The 19571-nt window shown below is 39.5% G+C and overlaps 2 protein-coding genes and 2 long non-coding RNA genes across 6 annotated transcripts; 3 read left to right on the top strand and 1 right to left on the bottom strand.

The window, feature by feature from the left end:
* Positions 1-526: 526 nt before the first annotated feature.
* On the bottom strand, positions 527-4081 carry LOC112558608. The gene is made up of 5 exons (XM_025229162.1): positions 3078-4081; positions 2805-2885; positions 1822-1969; positions 1221-1427; positions 527-736 (listed from the first exon to the last, which is right to left on the bottom strand). Exons 1-5 carry the CDS (start codon positions 3274-3276, stop codon positions 556-558), a joined length of 816 nt encoding a protein of 271 aa, XP_025084947.1. The 5' UTR covers positions 3277-4081; the 3' UTR covers positions 527-555.
* A 158-nt stretch (positions 4082-4239) lies between these two features.
* Positions 4240-12830, top strand: LOC112558624. 3 transcript variants are annotated; one of them, XM_025229206.1, is made up of 7 exons: positions 4243-4514; positions 7517-7624; positions 8337-8484; positions 8871-9077; positions 9574-9698; positions 11490-11600; positions 12095-12830. In XM_025229206.1, exons 2-7 carry the CDS (start codon positions 7537-7539, stop codon positions 12097-12099), a joined length of 684 nt encoding a protein of 227 aa, XP_025084991.1. In that variant the 5' UTR covers positions 4243-4514; positions 7517-7536; the 3' UTR covers positions 12100-12830. The 3 variants fall into 3 exon arrangements, with proteins under 3 accessions (XP_025084983.1, XP_025084991.1, XP_025084974.1); XM_025229198.1 differs by having other exon boundaries at positions 4240-4372; positions 11490-12830; XM_025229189.1 differs by having other exon boundaries at positions 11490-12830.
* A 3212-nt stretch (positions 12831-16042) lies between these two features.
* On the top strand, positions 16043-17830 carry LOC112558650. The gene is made up of 3 exons (XR_003098219.1): positions 16043-16513; positions 16710-16784; positions 17709-17830. It is a non-coding gene; the product is annotated as an uncharacterized LOC112558650 (long non-coding RNA).
* Positions 17831-18213: 383 nt separating this feature from the next.
* On the top strand, positions 18214-19568 carry LOC112558657. Its single transcript, XR_003098220.1, has 3 exons — positions 18214-18391; positions 19096-19220; positions 19457-19568. It is a non-coding gene; the product is annotated as an uncharacterized LOC112558657 (long non-coding RNA).
* Positions 19569-19571: the final 3 nt, after the last annotated feature.

A 19571-nucleotide genomic window follows, 5' to 3' on the forward strand; every position in this document is an offset into this window, starting at 1 on the left:
GATCTCTATTCTGCCCCTCCACTGGGACCCTCCTTGATAATGTTAGAAACCACAACACTTTCTGTACAAAGTGTCGATCAACGAGAAGGTCTTAGCACCATCAGATCAACAAGTTGTGTGCGTGCGGAAACTTCAGCCTCCACATCCGTTAACCGCTACGATTACGATCGTTTGTTTTTACATCGTCTGTATCTACCGATATCTGCAGAAGAAACAAAACAACAAACGATGACAGCAATGCAATCAGCGAAAAACACCGCAATCTACCGAATTGTTTCAACAAATCAGGGACAGCCATAGAGTGCTGTAATATTTAAAAATTGAAATAAAAACTGGAGAACACAAATGTTAATAAACCATTGCAAAGTTCTTTAGTGAACGCCAGAAATTATCCGCTGAAAATTATGTGTTAAAACTAAACCAAGTTGTTAGACACTATTTAAAACAATTCTTACTTTAAAGGATAAACTACCACTGAAACCTATATTATCGCTTTTATTCGTGTATGTAATAATTTATGACTCGTTGACTTACTTATTCCTTAATGTGAATACATTATCGCTCCCTACACATCCTCACTATTGTCAGTATATTGTCACTATATTGTTTACCAGAAGACTCAGTAAAAGTGTTGCAGATGCAGTGATGTTGTCTCAACTTATCGTTGAAAAACTTCTCTGTTGTCGTCTGTACATCAGTTGAGTTGCACAGCGGAAGTGTGGAGTTTCCCTTTAACCTGTTTGAGAATGTCATACGAGTCATTATCTGTTCATACTTCTTGCTACCACAGGTCTTGCTGATTTGTTATTTAAATTTTGTGCACGTACACGCATGTGTAATTATTTCTGCAAAAAACTCCTAAAATCTCTTACACAAAATAAAGTTCGGGCTGATGGGTGTGCTTTACAGTTCTATATGTTTCTTTATCTGTTAAACGTTTTTTGTTTGTTTTTGTTTGTCAAACGTTGTCTTGGAAAGCACTTTTCTTTCGAATTTCATTTTCAAACTGATATAAGTACTTTAAAATAAGTAATGAATATTGTATGCTCATATGAATCAAAAAATTAGCTTGTATAACCTTTTTTCCTTGCTCACTTTATTTTGATTTGATCTGCTTAGCTCATGAGCATCTGTGATGATAAATTACAAACAGTGATGCTGTCGTTAACGATGTACTTTCTTCTTTTTTCTTTATTTTACATGTCGTATAGGAGACTAACCTGCACAGTTCATCGAGGTGTGTGCTGCCGCTATTGTTGTTGTCTAAACAGGTTTTGAGTTTTCCCCAGCTGTCCTCTCTAGAGCTGCTTCCATCTAGATTGGGAGATAACTCGTCACCCAGTATTTCCTTGATGGATTCTCTCTCCTGAACTGAGCACTGGTTGTCCAGAATCCTGTAGCTGCCGTTGGCGTTTTGATACAACAGTCTGAAACAGGATCCAGATGACTGCATCTTACCATTACCGATGGATGGAGAAACGAACGGCTCTGCTGGTGGGTTACATGAATGAAGAGAAGGTGAGAAGGTGCGACGGTAGGGGTAGATGTGTATGCGTGTATAAAGAAGAGGTTTCCCTTCAGCTATTGTCGAAGGTGAGGGACGCTTAAAGCGAGGTTTGTGAGGGCGGTGCCCATCTCCTTCACCTCGCTGTAGTTTCTACCCAAATACTCCATGAAGTGAGGTACCCAACTGTATAGCGGGGTCACACTGGGTTATGAACCTCGTGTCCTACTCTGAGTGTGTGTGTGTGAAGGTGAGGCACAGAGCAAAAAAAAGAAAGTAAGAGAAAGAGAATGTTGAGAGGAGGGGGACGAACCTACCCACAGATGTTACGGAGCTGAATGTTGTCGCCGGCCAGGATGCGGTGAAGGTTCTCAGACTTATACAGCTCCACGGTACAGGCGTGAAACTCGCTGCACTTCTGTCGCACGATGTCGAGGTTGTCCTTTAGATAAGAGCTGTGTTGTCCTGGCAAATTACAGCACACACACAGACACACAGAGTTATTTCTAGTCTCATGTACCTTCCAGTAAAGAAAAAAAGCATTCCAGAATTTGTTCTTCTGATGTCAACTCAGACAATTATAAATGTCTCTTTTAATTTGGAAATATTTTAATCAGTAAAACATTTCAAAAGCTCAGAGCACACAGCCAGTTACAACTGTGCAGGAAATAATTATCATTGTTTGACTTCACTACTGACAGTACGATACTTCAAGCACCACGTGATCTTTTATTTCCTTCCCTGCTTACATCTCAGTCTATCGGATGTGTCATCTGACTGAAGGTCGCTGGGCATAGATGCACGAAATACACAATTTAAATAAACTAAATACTTACAACGAACAACAGCTTGTCTATACATGGTTATAAAATAAAACAGAACGGGAACGAACCTCGGTAAATGTATCTACACTATATACAGAAGTACATCAGAACAGACACAATCTTTCTCTTCGTGACACGGATGATAAATAAACATTCGTACTGAAGTTGTAATAACAAAGTTGTCATTGTTTTAAGTAGGCTTAATGGTGGTACAAAATGGTATTTAGAAAATTTCAGCAGACATTGATATCTGAAGTCATGTTACATGGACAGTGGAACACGAAAAGTAACTCATCCTCTACGATTAGAGAGAACAGACGAGGTCCGGAGACAGAGTTATGCCTCGTTAATATTTAAATCGTTTACATCCACACTGAGTTTGACAGTTACATCTTTAAACTTAATTAGTTATACATGAGAAGCACTTTTATAAATGTAGCCTCAAAGGGAGAGGTGAGACAGAGACCAAGACCAACCAGAGATCCCGCCACAAGTTGTGCTCGTAGTTGCAGAATGTTCTGATGTCGGTTTGGTTGTGTCTCTGCCGGACACGTCTCCTGCAAAATGGTAAAAGTCGACATTTGTAGGAAGTAGCTGTATTTTGAGTCGCTTAACATCCTGTTTTTTGAGACTATTACTGTTTGTGTGACATTTCCCAATATTGTCATGTAGAAATCACCTCAGCGTGCGTGCGTGTGTGTGTGCGTGTGTGAGAGGGTGGAGGAAAAAAAGAGGAGAAACTTACTTACCTGAAGTCGATGTTTGTTTATGAGTGTCTAATACATTGTTCGTGTTGGTTTGTGTCGTTATTACCGTTGTTGTCGTAGTTGTTGCTTTAGTGCATCTTACTGTGTCTGCTCGACCAGCGAAGTTTTCTTCGTTTTCGGCACATTCACTCATCTCTCCTTCTGTCCCAGTAATGGAACCTGTGCTTGTGTTCTCATTCATTCTTCCTGAGATGTGACTTTTTTCCCCAGGAAACTTATTAGGTTCTCTCTTTTCTACATCGCCTAAAATTACGAATATTTATGATGCCGTCCGTCGTTCCAAGACATTGAGAGAATTCTCCAGAAATGCCTGAGTGCACTACTGGTGACGGCTCCACACAACTTTCTGTTAGAAGACAGACGATCGCAATGAAACATTCGCTCGTATTAGTCCGGATAAGTTGATAGAGAGCTTATATTACTTTCCTCACATCTGCTCATCTATGAGGAAGTTAAACCTTCTGTCAGGAGGCTGGCGGGTGCTGATGGCCACGTTCACGTGACGTCTCGTAACTCTCTGCGCGCGTGCGTGCTTTTTGTCTTCATTTAGTAATGAAAATTGAATCGTACAATCTTTTCCAGATTAAATGAGTCACTTTTATTACTCGAACGTCAAGTCCCCGAGATACAGACACACGCTTTGAGAACTTTTGTATTCCAGCGGCAATCCACAGACACAACCAAGTCTTGGATATCACAAGTCTTTGAGTGAAGGTCCTCACACTGCTGGCTCTGGTACCCGGAGCGCCGGGTCTTTTTGTTTCATGTATGTCTATATTTAATATCGTACTTGAGGTTTCATGAAACGTCTCATGTAGTAGCAACATTAGCAGACAAACAGTTCCCTGAAAAGGATTGATAAAGATGTTTTCTATTTTCGATTTGTATCTAGAAAACTGCAGTGCTTGCAACTCTGTGGTTGTATCTTGGGGACTTCAATTCGAGAAATAAAAGTGACTGATGTAACTATATCTGGAAAAGTTCGTTAGTTCCTGGTGACGTCACGTAAGCGTGGCTGTTAACATCCGCCAGGCGCCGCAACAAAAGGTTTAACTAAAGAGGATAACAAGACCACTGCGACCACTTAGACGGGGAAGTGAAACCACGCTGACCCGGATGTAGCTTTGGCCACGCCCTCCTACAATCATCGTCACAGTTGATCCTCCTCAGCATCAGTGTTCGCGTGGCGATGCCTGGAGGTGCATGGTGCTGTGCCGAGCTGTCATTACTCTCCGACTAAAGATTTTTGATTGTTCTCTTTTCCGAAGACGAAGAGGGTGAGTTAACGGTATTTCCTTTCTTCAGAGGTATACTCTTTGATATAATTAACAGTCGACGGCCAGCGGTTCACTTCCCAGGGAGACGGCAAGTGGAGGGACACTACGTGTAGGGGAGTGGAGGCTACTTCTTTCTAGAAAGGTGCGGTGTTCTTGTTTTTTGTTTTTGTATTTTTTTTGTTTTGTTTTTTTTGAGTATCGCGGATTTTTTGTATGTTGACTTTTTTGTTTTTTTTAAAATATTGATATGTATTGGTATTTTGTTTTTGTTTTAAGATTCAATAGGCGCAGTCTACGGGGAAAGGGAGATGGGCCATGGAGTCGAGGAGAATATTTAATTAGAGTTGTTTAGTAATTAGCAACTTGTATATTAAGAATTAGTTTTATCTCAACAATTACCGTAGAATTTTATTAAGTATTTTAACATATTTTGTTAATATAATTAAATGTTTAGATGTCTGCAAACGAGGCAGAGTTGTTTTGTGAAGTAAAAGAATGCACAAAAGTCCAGATAACTACGTGTTTTGTAGAGTCTGTGGAACAGACACAAACAATCTTGAAGTTGTTTTTACAGAACATTGCGGCACAGCACTGATGTCTTTACACTTTAAACCGCTGTGTAACCGATTGTCCTGCTGCTGTTGCTGAATAGCAACGCTAGCTTGAACGCAGATGGAGTTCTAATTTGAAAGTGGGAGAGAGACTCATTTATCTGTGAAGGAGCAGATGTTTGTTTTATAAATTATTTTACAATGAGTTAGCTATTATTTGAAAAAAATGCGTTTTCTTGCTTTTTAAGACTTTCTTGACTTCAACTAGTTTTGCGGAACATTATTTTAAAGCAGAGGTTATTTCTATGACTTTATTGGTTAAAACCGAATGAGTGCAAAAGAAAAAAAAAACCCAGAGAAAGAAACAGGATTCGTTACTGGCATCAAGAAGAAACAAATAAGCAAATAAACAAACCAAACCAACCAACCAAACCAAAAAAAAAAAAAAAAAAAAACCAAAACAAAGACAAGCAATCAAAACACAAAAGCGATTTTAAAATTTAGATTCGTGTTTTTCGCAGATGGATCTGCAAACAGGCTTTAAGTTTAAGGTTAGGTTAGAATATATACGCTGTAAATATATATGCGTACCTTCTGGACTAAATTTTAATTGTATACAGTCATCTCCCCAAAGTCCGCTCTATCTGTGTGAGAGTAAGAGAGAGAGATGACAGACACCAATTCACACCCAGACACAATTACCAGAAACACAGAAAAAAATGAGGCTACGCTCATCACGTGACACAGAGATGAAACTCAAAGAAGCTGAGTACAAGGGAGGATAACCTCTCTGGGTCAAGCATGCACGTGTTTCCGGAGCGTTAGTCAGTGCGGACGTATCGTCGTTTCCTCAAGTAAAACTCTCGTACAAATCCGTGCTCTAAGTGTCCCAGTGTTAGCTGTGTAGATAAGTACTTCCCTTTCTTATTGTCATGATGTGTTAGCTATGTAGATAAGTACTTCCCTTTGTTATTGTCATGATTTGTCTGTAGTTTACCCCTCAAATTGTCTTTCATATTCTTATACATGTAATATGTTTTAGCGGTATTTTTGTGGCTTTATCTTCGTGTCATAAGATAGCCTGATATGCATCGACTTTTTATTATTATTAATATTATTATTATTATTATTGGCTGATTAATAACAGCCAAATTAGTGATAACCTGACTCAAGTTCCAGCATTGAATTAAATTGTATTAAAGTAACTACAATGAGAACTAAAGATTTCTGGGTCCAGATTTATGTTCGGAACACTATACGTGACTTGAAGTTCAGGAAATCACTACATGATGGAGACAGGCATTTATAGTGTCAGTTCAGAACTGAAAACAAAAATTTCTCAGAAAAAACAAGACAGAATTTAATGATGATTTGATTTATAAATTGACAGCATCTATTCATGATCAGCATACTCTCTGGCATATTATGAAGAAAATCCCTCCAAAGTTAACCCCGCTTGACAAGGAGGTGGGTAACTGCGAAGAAGTGATAGAAGAGAATAGTGATATAGTAGTTTTTTTGTAGGGGTGGATTGTTGGGGGCAAGAGGAAGTTGGTCTTACAAGGTACTGTTATGCCTGTGGTAAATGTGTACAAATATCTTGAAATCTTGTTTTCAACAAAGCTAAGCTTTTCTGCTGCATGTCACGACTTGGGTAGTAGAAGCAAGAAAGCTCTTATACCTATTATGTAAGATATTAGAGCCTACAATAACCCTAGTCTACACAACGATTGAGAAATCAGTTATTAGATAATTAGCTATTGGGTAAAAATAACTCGAAGGAACATGATAGACTGTCCCAGAAAGTAAGATGCTGCAAAGTTTAGATGGTAGGGGTAAAACTAATTGGATATCTACTATTAGAATGAAACTTTTATCACTTGCATTTGGTTTCGTCTGGATAAATCAAGGTGTTGAAAATATGAATATTTTTGTTATAGAGTTGAAAGAAAGATTAATTTGTGTAGGTAGATGATTGAAATCGCATATTAACAGTAGTGACAGGTTATCCTTTTACTGTGCATATGACATGTTAAACAGCATTAAAACTTATTTATCAATGAATTCAGACCTGCATTTGCAGAGTATTGTGGCAAAATTTAGAATGGGCGTTTCAAGTATTGCTGTTCATTATTGTTGACATAAACAATACACTGTACAGGACTTAGTGTGAAGTATGTAAAGTAATTCAAGAAGTGTAAGCATTGTTAGCATCAACAGACCATAAAGTACCATACATAATTTTTCGCTTTATTTTTTATACATTTAAATTGAGAAACAGTCTTGCCATGAAATGATTTCACGATTTGATAATTATGTATGGTAACTACATAGCAACTTTTCCTAGTCAGCTAATGTAAATTGTCATTAACTGTTTGTAACATTGTTTTATCATGGCTTTGTTCTCTCCCCATCAGTAGTGATATGGTCCTAGAATAAACAAATCTCTCTCTCTCAAACACACATGTATACATGCACTCAGCTAGCATCATACCCCACACAATGACCCAAACAGCAACAGCCTCAAACAATAGAAAATGTTTTGTGAAAATATAGTTGCTTACAAAAGAAAGTGACGCTAACACTTTTGCAGGCCCGATATCCAGAATAAACATGAAGACTACCAGGCAAACAACAACGACTCCTGTAGCTACACGTGCGACTGCTGCAACTACCAACACACATTGTGACGGGATCTCAGGTTAGTCTCTGTCTCTCCTCTCTTCCTCCCTAGGTCATTGTCTCACATCCCTTCAAGACTACTCTCCTTATGGAAAACTACTTATCGGTTATAACAGTATTCATTGGATGTTTTCATCCTTTTCACCACCATGAAGTATACTTCTGCAACACCGTTAACACAAGATGAGTAGCTGTATATATTTACTATCCCGTGGAACGACTGAAAAATACAGCATGCTGAGGTTGATGTGTAGACAATGTTGATACAGTGACCACGGTTGAGTTTTTTTTCTAATTTTATTGTGTAACTCTGTATAGTTAGGCCGTGATCTCATATTGAAATTTAGTTGAGTTTATGTTACGCATTCACACCAACAGAACTTTAGCCAGATGACACATCCGATGACACATCTGATGAGGTCTGATACAGAGGACGGAAGTAAATCACATCAGCTGCGTTGTGTCTGTCGTAGGGTCAAGCGCCATTGTATGAGAACAGCATCACATGTCCTGCACAGTTGTAACCGGGTTAGCGCTTCAAACCTCTGAATGTTTTTTTTTTTCTCATTAACAATTTTCCAAATTAAAAGTTGTATCAGAGGTTCTTTTAATTGACTGGGTTAAATTCAGAAAAGGACAGTCTTTTCCTGACCGGGGAATAGCCTACAAACCACACACATGTATATACCTATATACAAAGATGTGATGCTATTGTGTACTGTGGTTTACAGGACAACACAGCTCTTATCTAAAGGACAACCTCGACATCGTGCGACAGAAGTGCAGCGAGTTTCACGCCTGTACCGTGGAGCTGTATAAGTCTGAGAACCTTCACCGCATCCTGGCCGGCGACAACATTCAGCTCCGTAACATCTGTGGGTAGGTTGGTCCCCCTCCTCTCAACATTCTCTTTCTCTTACTTTTTCTTTTTTGCTCTGTGCCTCACCTTCACACACACACAAGGACACGAGGTTCATAACCCAGTGTGACCCCGCTATAGAGTTGGGTACCTCACTTCATGGAGTACTGGGGTAGAAAATACAGCGAGGTGAATGAGATGGGCACCACCCTCACGAACCTCGCTTTAAGCGTCCCTCACCTTCGACAACAGCTGCAGGGTAACCTTTTCTTTATACACGCGTGCACACCTACCCCTACCGTCGTACCTTCTCACCTTCTCTTCATTCATGTAACTCACCAGCACAGCCGTTCGTTTCTCCATCCATCGGTATGGGTAAGATGCAGTCATCTGGATCCTGTTTCAGTCTGTTATATCAAAACGCCAACGGCAGATACAGGATTCTGGACAACCAGTGCTCAACTCAAGAGAGAGAATCCATCAAGGAAATACTGGGTGACGAGTTATCTCCCAATCTAGATGGAAGCAGCTCTAGAGAGGACAGCTGGGGGAAACTCAAAACCTGTTTAGACAACAACAATAGCGGCAGCACACACCTCGATGAACTGTGCAGGTTAGTCTCTTATACGACATGCAAAATAAAGAAAAAAGAAGAAAGTACATCGTTAACGACAGCATCATTGTTATTAAGTTTTGGGATAATTAATCATCACAGATGCTCATGACCTGAGCAGATCAAATCAAAATAAAGTGAGCAAGGAAAAAAGGTTATATAAGCTAATTTTTTGATTCATATGAGCAAACAATATTCATTACTTATTTTAAAGTACTTATATCAGTTTGAAGATGAAATTCCAAAGAAAATGCTTTCCAAGACAACGTTTGACAAAACAAAAAACAAAAAACGTTTAACAGATAAAGGAACATTTAGAACTTTAAAGCACACCCATCAGCCAAAACTTTATTTTGTGTAAGAGATTTTAGGAGTTTTTTTTCAGGAATAAAATTACACATGGGTGTATATGTACAAACTTTAAATAACAAATCAACAAGACCTGTGATAGCATGAAGAATGAACAGATAATGACTCGTATGACTTTCTCAAACAGGTTAAAGGGAAACTCCACACTTCCGCTGTGTAACTCAACTGATGTACAGACGACAACAGAGAAGTTTTTCAACGACAAGTTGAGACAACATCACTGCATCTGTAACACCTTTACTGATTGGTCGGGTAAGCAACGGACCTCATAGAGACAACATTCTGATAACATTAATGATGTCTTCCAATGTATGTACGGAGCGATAATGATGTCAATGAGTGATAATTATTATGCACAATAATGATTTATTACTATTAGTGATAATATAATATAAACGATTATTACATAAACTAATACAGTCAAATCTCCCTACTATGCCACCTACCGGGACCGAGCAAAAGTGGCATAGTAGCGAGAGTGGCATAATACGGAGGGTTCGTAAAAATGGCTTTATTTGCTCAAGTTACCCGTCAGTCCAAAGCTTTCAAGAATAGTCAGCTGGCGCTAGCTGTCTCCTCTCATTCTCCCCCTCACCTCTTCATCCTCCACCCCTCTCAACCACATCCGCACACCTACATCCTGTCGCTAGTCGACCCCCTTCCGCTCTCCCTCTGTCACGTGACTGTCACCCGGCCAGCGACCTACTCCCATCGCCAGCCTCCACCCTCCCTGTGTGCGTGCTAGGTTCCATCCACCTAACTGCCATGTCCCACACTACCATACAGTATAATAATCGAGCACTGCATGGAATTTCACAACTTGTGTCTTTTAACAGTCACACAATAGTGGCATAGTAAATTTTTTTACATTGAATTTATAGTCGGGACCGAGCAAAAGTGGCATAATACCGAGAGTGGCATAGTAGCGGGGTGGCATAGTAGAGAGATTTGACTGTAATGTATTCGTGTTCGTAAGAACTGTTTTTAACAGCGGTGATGAATTACTGATAATGATGATGCATTCTTAATGTGGATAATATATTTGGTAATAAAACAACATTAATGTCGACACATTTAGGGCCATTGTCTAGCGTTCCCCAAACAACTATGTAAATCTTTAGTTCCCTTTGTTTACTTTTGTTACTAGCCAGACATAGTAAGGTGCCTTGGTCACATAACCCGTAATGATGTTATTACTATTCAAGTATGTTTAACTTAATCAGTAGATGACTAAGCGCCTTGTTCATGTTTATTTGTTGATTTTAGTTACTATTCCGTGCTTTTGCATTGAAACGTTTTTAGAGTGAGGATGTTTTTCCTGATACCTATGATATGGTCTTAATATTGATGACATATTCCTACTGTTTATGATATATTACTGGTTATTGTATTCTAAATAGTAAGATTTTTTAAAATTGGTGATTAAATAATATTCATAATTACTCTTCAGCTGAGAAAGTGGACAGACACAGGTTTTGTACTGAGTTGTTTCATAACTTATGCTTTTGCTGATACGCCGGATGATGTAGTCATCTGTTGTAAATAATGATTAAGTATTTTTTGAAGATATATGACAGTGATTATATGTTTCTAAAACCGGATGAAGTAAGTATCCTAATAGTCGCAGTGTCTATCTGAAAACAATGCTTTATATTCCTGTTACTGATGGCATGTACATACTACTGAATGTGGAACTACACTAGTTTAGACAGATTAGCTTTCGTCGTTTAGTATTCTCAAACAACAAACATTGGTCGCTATTTTGGTGATTTGGCTACCATTGTTGAAGCACTTCAAAAATAAATTCAGCAGATAACCAAGCTCATATTTTATGATCCACAGCTTGCGCCTGACAAAAAAAAAAAAAAAAAAAAAAAAAAAAAAAAAAAAAAAAAAAGTTACTAATTTGAACTTCCATGGGAACAACTATCAGACTCAAAGTTTTCGCAATCTTTCTTCACGGTGTTGTTTCCACTGTAATTGTAGAAACATGATCAGTTACACACCCCATGTTTTATTATCTTGTCTCCTTTGTTTCCTCAGCCAAGTCCTTACCTCTAGTACCGCTGGTTGCCGGGGTCTGTGGCGGGGCGCTGTTGTTGCTGCTCATCTTCATCATCGTCTTCCTCGGCGTGCGACGACGCAAACTCAGATGTGAGTTGTACAGACGGTGGGGAAACATGTGAACCTATTCTACTTTGATTTTCATACTATTACGGGCTGGTTTGAAAACAAAGCATGTAACTTGTTAATAATTCACCCGTCAACGCGTAAAAGTTTTACCTTTTGAAGAAACTGCAGACATGTGGACACAAGTTTCAACACCAGAATGAGATGGACTGCACGTGAGTAGATACTTGAACAGCTAATATTCACAAAGCCTCGCCTCTTGAAGTAAGTGTACATTTCACAAATACAGAGAATTGGTAGATTAGCAAAATACTTTTTCATATAATGATGGTCACCGCAGTTAAATACAGAACAAAATGTTCAAGACTTGTTTGAGATTGGGACTATAAACATCCAACAGGATATCGTAACTGATTTATTCTACCCTGCAATTACCATTAACCCTTAAGTCATAGTATCCTGTACCTTTTACAGTTTGAAAAGCGAACATCTCAGTTCACTCTTTCTGTTACTTCTAGGTTGAACCCTGAGGCCAAAAGCTCAAGGACGAGGAGAAATTGTTTTCAAAGTCTGAAATCCGAGACCAGCAGCAAAAATATTGACAACTAGAAGTTGACAAAGAAAGACTGATGTCTGTTGATAGCACTGGATGTAGGAAGACATTGAAAATAAATGGATTTTATTTATTGGGAGACACCTACTGCATAGCTTGTTATCTTGAAAAGGTTCTGAAAGCGTTTCTCAGTGTTGACTATTTCTACATCAAATAAAATGAACTGGTGAAATATATTGTTCAGAAATGTCAGCCACCTTTACTTAAGGGAATGCACATTACGATGACAATGCCAAGTAACAATTCATGTTGACTGTCTTCCGTGTCAAACAAGTAAATCAGAAGCTTGAGGAAAGGTAAACATTGTAATATTGTGCACACTTACCGGGGTAATTTGTTACACAACACCCTGATATGGTTACAAGTAATTATTAGACCAATTACAGGTAAAAGAGGAGGTAACATGGTTGGAAATTGACCTCATACTGATGTAGAAAACGTTTTTGAAAAAAAAAGAAATGTTTTCAGTTTTTAGAAAAGTTGTATTATCTCATCCTTCATCCGTGGTAGGTAATGAACATCACAGTTCACACACACACACCTCCTATTATTTATCTTTTTTCTTGCATCTACTTTTTAATACGCTTGCCATACACTTTATTTGTACTAATTATTATTATTAAAATTATTATTAAAAAGAACAAAAAAAAAAATTATTATTACAAGAAATAGTAATGCAATACACAATTAGTAATATACAATACTCTCAAAAGTGATTTTATGTGTCTGAGAAAATGATTTATACCAATTAGATATGCTGACAAAGTAAAAAGATAAATAATAACAGGCTGACATGTCTGATGGAGTCCGTTAGAGGGCACGGGGGGTTGGGGTAGGGCGAATGCTTTCAAAGAAATGCTGGCTTTCGTTTAAAGTTTTAATGTGAGCGAATTCAAACAGCTTCACTTTACACAATAAATTCAGCAAGTGAAGGCCATGATGTACTTATTTGTTGTCATCACAAGGTGTTTTGTAGTCACCTGGCGGGGGGTTAGAGAAGGGAGGAAAGTTAATGCCACGGGGAAGTGGAGAAACTCGGACAACTGTAACCAAAGAAGCTGACACCATAAGAGGGACGATGTCTCCCGTACCTCCGTGTTTTCCAGAATATTTAACCCTTTTGAGGCTGACCGGTAGGTTTTGGCGGGAACGAGAAGGAAATTTAGCCGCAGCCATGTCTGATAAGATTTCTAAAATCAGTGATCAGTTTTGTTTTTTTAAAGGTATTATATTAGAGCCTGACCTGCACAGTTTGTCGAGGTGTGTGCTGTCGCCTGGGATGTTGTTCAAATAGGTTTTGAGTTTCCCCCTTCTGTCCTCTTCAGATCCGCTTCTTTCTAGAATGGGGGATAACTCCACATCACCCAGTATTTCCTTGATGGATTCTCTCGCCTGAGTTGAGCACTGGTTGTCCAGAACCCTGTATCTGCCGTTGGCGTTTTAGTACAACAGACTGTAACAGGCGGAGGGCTGGAGTGTATCACGTGATAGAGCCCTCTCTAGACTTTTTGATGGAGGGATAAATCGCTTGGCTTGAATGGGTAAATTAATGATGGGAAAAGAAAGATGGAGGCAACTCATGGTACAAAGTTCGGTGTTCATGTGTATTGGTTTTTCCCTGAGCTATAGTCAATGTTGAGGAACGTTTAAAACCAAGCTTTTGTGAGGGTGGTGCTCATCTCCTTCACCTCGCTCAGTTATCCCCCATACTCCATAAAGTGAGTTTCCCAACTTTACAGCTGCGACAACACTGGGTTGTGTTTATTTTGTCCCAGTGTCATACGACTTGAGGGTCGGACACTATCCTTCTAAATCGCTAGGCTATCCGCTCCCCTTTTGTGTGTTCGGGGAGAGAGAGAAAGAGAAGAAAAAAAGATTAGGATGGAGGAATGAACCTACCCACAGATATTTCGGAGATGAATATTTTCTCCGGCCAGGATGCGGTGAAGGTTCTCCGATTTATACAGCTCCACGGTACAGGCGTGGGCGGCCCGGTGGCGCAACGGTTAGCGCTGTTAGCGCCTGTCACCAATACAGTGAAGGTTGGCTGCCCTGAGTTCATTTCTCGTCTCGGGCATGCTGTTCTTTCTCTGCACGTGGCATCTGTTTACAGGGCTGGCTGCCCCTCCGCAAGGGACGGTCCCAAGCCCGGCTGAAAAAGGAGGAGGGTTGGGCGTGGGGCCAGCACCCCCACCGTAAAACAAAATCCTTTGCTACCAAAACATCGACAACAGTTAAGACTGTCGTCGATGGCCTATGTCCAACAGGGGCGAAGGGCATAAAAAAAAAAAAAAACGGTACAGGCGTGAAACTCGCTGCACTTGCTGTTGCACGATGTTGAGGCTTTTCTAACTAAAATAACGAACTGTATTGGCCTTAATACAGAGTTATGCCTCATTAATATTTACATCCAGAATTGATGAAAACACTTTGTAAACATGATTATAGTTCTACTTGAGTACAAGTGACCGGGTGTCAGCCCCTATGGTACACGACTTACATAGCTTAACAGTTCATTAAATATTCAAAACAACTCTGCCTCTTTTGTAGGTATCTAAACATATAACAAAAATATGGTAAAATACTTCATAAAATTATAACGATAATTGTTGAAAAAAACTTATTCTTAATATACATCACGAAAGTTACTAATTACTTAACAACTCTAATTAAATATTCTCCTCGACTCCATGGCCCATCTCCCTGCCCAGTAGACTGCGTCTATTCAATCTAAAACAAAAACAAATTACCAATACATATCAATATTTTAACCAAAACAAAAATAAACATACAAAAATCTGCGATATTAAAAAAAAACAAATAAAAAAAATAAAAAACAAAAACAAAAAAACCCGCACCTTCCTAGAAAGAAGCAGCTTCCACTCCCCTACACGTAGTGTCCCTCCACTTGCCGTCTCCCTGGGAAGTGAACCGCCGGCCGTCGACTGTTAATTATATCAAAGAGAATACCTCTGAAGAAAGGATATGCCGTTAACTCACCCGTCTTTGTCTTTCGAAAAAGAGAACAATCAAAAATCTTTAGTCGGAGAGTAATGACAACTCGGCACAGCACCATGCACCTCCAGGCATCGTCCCGCCAACGCTGATGCCGAGGAGGATCAACTGTGACGATACTCGTAGAAGGAGGGCGTGGCCGCGACTACATCCGGGTCAGCGTGGTTTCACTTCCCCAAGTGGTCACAGTGGTCTTGTTATCCTCTTTAGTTAAACCTTCTGTCGCGGCGCCTGGCGGATGCTAACAGCCACGCTTACGTGACGTCACCAGGAACTAACCAAAAGGGAATCGTACAACTTTTCCAGATATAGTTACATGAGTCACTTTTATTTCTCGAAATTGAAGTCCCCAAGATACAACCACAGAGTTAATGAGCAAGCACTGCAGTTTTCTAGATACAAATCGAAAATAGAAAACATCTTTATCAATCCTTTTCAGGGAACTGTTTGTCTGCTAATGTTGCTTCTACATGAGACGTTTCATGATACCTCAAGTACGATATTAAATATAGACATACATGAAACAAAAAGACCCGGCGCTCCGGGTACCAGAGCCAGCAGTCAAAGACTTGTGATACCCAAGACTTGGTTGTGTCTGTGGATTGCCGCTGGAATACAAGAGTTCACATAGCGTGTGGTTGTATCTCGTGGACTTGACTTTCGAGTAATAAAAGTGACTCATTTGACTAAATCTTGAAAAGTTGTACCATTCACTCTTCATTACTCAATTATTAGAATAAAAGCACACGCGCGCGCGCAGAGTATCGAAAACATAGTTACTGGTGACGTCACGTGAACGTGACCATCAGCAGCCGCCAGCCTCCTGACAGAAGGTTTAACTTCCTCATAGATGAGCAGATGTGAGGAAAAGTAATTTCAGCTCTCTATCAACTTATCCTGACTAATCCGAGCGAATGTTTCATTGCGATCGTCTACTTACTGACAGAAAGCTGTGTGGAGCCGTCACTAGTAGTGCACTCAGGGATTTCTGGAGAATTTCTCTCAATGTCTTGGAACGACGGACAGCATCATAATATTCGTAATTTTTTGGCGATGTAGAAGAGAGAGAACCTAATAAGATTCCTGGGAGAAAAAAAACCTCACATCTCAGGAAGAATGAATGAGAACAAAAACACAGGTTCGATTACTGGGACAGAAGGAGAGATGAGAGAATGTGTCGAAAACGAAGAAAACTTCGCTGGTGTCGTAAACATTAGATGCACTAAAGCAACTACGACAACAACGGTAATACCGACACAAACAACCACGAACAATGTATTAGACACTCATAAACAAACATCGACTTCAGGTAAGTGAGTTTCTCCTCTTTTTTTCCTCCACCCTCTCACACGCGCACACACACGCGCACGCACACGCTGATGTGATTTCTACATGACAATATTGGGAAATGTCACACAAACAGTAATAGTCTCAAAAAAAGAAGTTAAGCAAAAATACAAAAATACAGCTACTTCCTACAAATGTCGACTTTTACAATTTTGCAGGAGAGGTGTCCGGGAGAAGCACAGCCAAACCGACATCTAAACATCCTACGAGCACTTCTTGTGGCGGGATCTCTGGTTGGTCTGTCTCTGTCTCTGTCTCTGTCTCTGTCTCACCTCTCCCTTTGAGACTACACTTCTTATAGTACTTGTCTTGTATAAATAATCAGTAAGTTAAAGATGTAACTTTGTCAAAACTCGTTGTGGATGTAGACGATTTAAATGTTAACGAGGCATAACTCTGTCTCCGGACCTCGTTCTGTTCTCTCTAATCGTAAGAGGATGAGTTACGTTCTTGTTCCAACTGTTCATGTAACATCACTTAAGATATAAATATTTGCTGAAATTTTCTAAAATACCCTTTTGTACCACCATTAACCCTACTTAAAATAATGACAGCTTTGTTATTACAACTTCAGTACGAATTTTTATTTATCATCCGTGTCACGAAAGAGAAGATTGTCTGTTCAGATGTAACTTCTGTATATAGTGTAGATACCAAGGTTCGTTCCCGTTCTGTTTTGTTTTATAAGCATGTATATAGACAAGCTGATCGTTCGTTATAAGTATTTAGTTTTATTTAAATTGTGTACTTCATGCATCTATGCCCAGTGGACTTCAGTCAGATGACACATCCGATAGACTGAGATGTAAGCAGGGAAGGAAATCACGTGGTGCTTGAAGTATCGTACTGTCAGTAGTGAAGTCGACCAATGATAAATATTTCCTGCACATTTGTAACTGGCTGTGCACTCTGAACTTTTGAAATATTTTTACGGATTAAAATATTTCCAAATTATAAGAGACATTTATAATTGTCTGAGTTGACATCAGAAGAACAAATTATATCCGGAATGCTTTTTTTTTTTACTGGAAGGTGCATGAGACTAGAAATAACTCTGTGTGTGTTGTTGTGTGTTGTTGTGTGTTGTTGTGTGTGTTGTTGTGTGTTGTTGTTGTGTTGGTGTTGTGTTGGTGTGTATGTGTGCTGTAATTTTACAGGACAATACAGCTCTTATCTAAAGGACAACCTCGACATCGTGCGACAGAAGTGCAGCGAGTTTCACGCCTGTACCGTGGAGCTGTATAAGTCTGAGAACCTTCACCGCATCTGGCCGGCGACACAACATTCAGCTCCGTAACATCTGTGGTAGGTTCGTCCACCTCCTCTCAACATTCTCTTTCTCTTATTTTTTATTCTCTCTCTCTCTCTCTCTCTCTCTTCTCTCTCTCACATGTAACGGATAGCCTGGTGATCAGAGCAAGACCGTTGGCCCCTAAAGGAGCTCTCACCAGCACACTAGACACCTGTGTGACGCAGCTGTAGACTTGTTACCGTCGCTTCATAGATGACCGCATCCTTCTCGCAACTTGTCAACATCATTTTCTAATCCCACAATAACTACTTATCCATTCTTCAGTCCATCGATAATAGGGTAGCCCCAAGCCCAATCGTCTGCCTCCTGTTGGCAGTCTGTTTGTAGCCAAAACGCCAACGGCAGATACAAGGTTCTGGACAACCAGTGGCTCAACTCAGGCGAGGAAATCCATCAAGGAAATACTGGGTGATGTGGAGTTATCCCACCTTCTAGAAGAAATCAGCTCTAGAGAGGACAGCTGGGGAAACTCAAAAACCTGTTTAGACAACACCCAGGAGACACGACACACCTCGACAAACTGTGCAGGTCAGTCTCTTATACGATGTCTAAAATAAAGAAAAAAGTCGAGGAGAGTGTCCACTATTACAATTTGGATGACAGTGGCCACATGCTCATGATTTAATGAAATACAAACCAAAATGAAATGAGCAAGGGAAAGGTTATTTTAGGTAAAGTTTTTGTAACACAGTAATAAAGTTTATTACCCAATTTAAAGTAATTTCTTCTAAACACTTACATGTGGAGTAGCTATGAATATTGTAGTCGTCGTATCTTGCCGCATGCATTCTGACTCAAACCGGGTACGCATATCAATCACTGACTCACTGATGTCACAAATTGTGTCTGAAATGACTATTCTGACGGTTAAAGAAGGCAGAATCATTTCCGACAAAGGAAAAAAAATAGAAATGAAAGTAGAAAATAATCAGTTTATAAATAAAAGGAGAGTGACAAATGCGGTATTCAATGTCATCACATTAAGAATCTTTAATGATATCTTAGTTTGACAAATTATTAACATCAATCAGTTTAAAAAATAAAGAGCTTCAAAGTTTACAAGTGAGGTCAAATTTAATTAGCACGAGAAATTATGAGAACAGGTCATTAGCAGGAATAAAATTTGTCATGCGTACATAACACAAAATACAATGTAACAGATCAGCAACACCTGTGGTAGCATGAAATATAAACAGGTAGCAGCAATAATAACAATAATAATCCTCAATCAGGTTAAAGGGAAACTCTACAGCTCCGCTGTGCAACTCAACTGATGTACAGACGACGACGGAGAAGTTTTTCAACGACAAGTTGAGACAGCATCACTGCATCTGTAACACCTTTACTCAACAGTCAGGTAAGCAACGGACTTCATAGAGACAACACTGATAACAGTGACGATGTCTTCCAATGTATGTACAGAGCCGATACTGATGTCAATGAGTGATAATCATTAAGTAAAAAGAATGAATGTATTACCCATTAGTGATAATATTGTTTAAACGATTATAACATAAAAACCTAATAATGTATTCGTGTTCTAACCAACTAATGATCAGTTACACATCCATGTTTATTATCATGTCTCCTTAGTTTCCTCAAGCCACGTCCTTGCCTCTAGTACCGCTGTTGCCGGGGTTCTGCGGCGGGGCGCTGGTGTTGCTGCTCATCTTCATCAATCGTCTTCCTCGGCGTGCGACGACGCCCC

The sequence above is a fragment of the Pomacea canaliculata genome, linkage group LG1 (genome assembly GCF_003073045.1).
Source record: "Pomacea canaliculata isolate SZHN2017 linkage group LG1, ASM307304v1, whole genome shotgun sequence".
Taxonomy (NCBI): domain Eukaryota; kingdom Metazoa; phylum Mollusca; class Gastropoda; order Architaenioglossa; family Ampullariidae; genus Pomacea; species Pomacea canaliculata.

What these genes read in the sequence shown, in the direction of transcription:
- LOC112558624 (XM_025229198.1), top strand. Translation starts at nt 7,537, where the DNA reads ATGAAGACTACCAGGCAAACAACAACGACTCCTGTAGCTACACGTGCG. An exon ending in CACCTCGATGAACTGTGCAG is followed by an intron (nt 9,078 to 9,573) that starts GTTAGTCTCTTA and finishes TTTCTCAAACAG; the next exon opens with GTTAAAGGGAAACTCCACAC. An exon ending in CACCTTTACTGATTGGTCGG is followed by an intron (nt 9,699 to 11,489) that starts GTAAGCAACGGA and finishes TTGTTTCCTCAG; the next exon opens with CCAAGTCCTTACCTCTAGTA.
- LOC112558608 (XM_025229162.1), bottom strand. Translation starts at nt 3,276, where the DNA reads ATGAATGAGAACACAAGCACAGGTTCCATTACTGGGACAGAAGGAGAG. An exon ending in AACTTGTGGCGGGATCTCTG is followed by an intron (nt 1,970 to 2,804) that starts GTTGGTCTTGGT and finishes GTAATTTGCCAG; the next exon opens with GACAACACAGCTCTTATCTA. An exon ending in CACCTCGATGAACTGTGCAG is followed by an intron (nt 737 to 1,220) that starts GTTAGTCTCCTA and finishes ATTCTCAAACAG; the next exon opens with GTTAAAGGGAAACTCCACAC.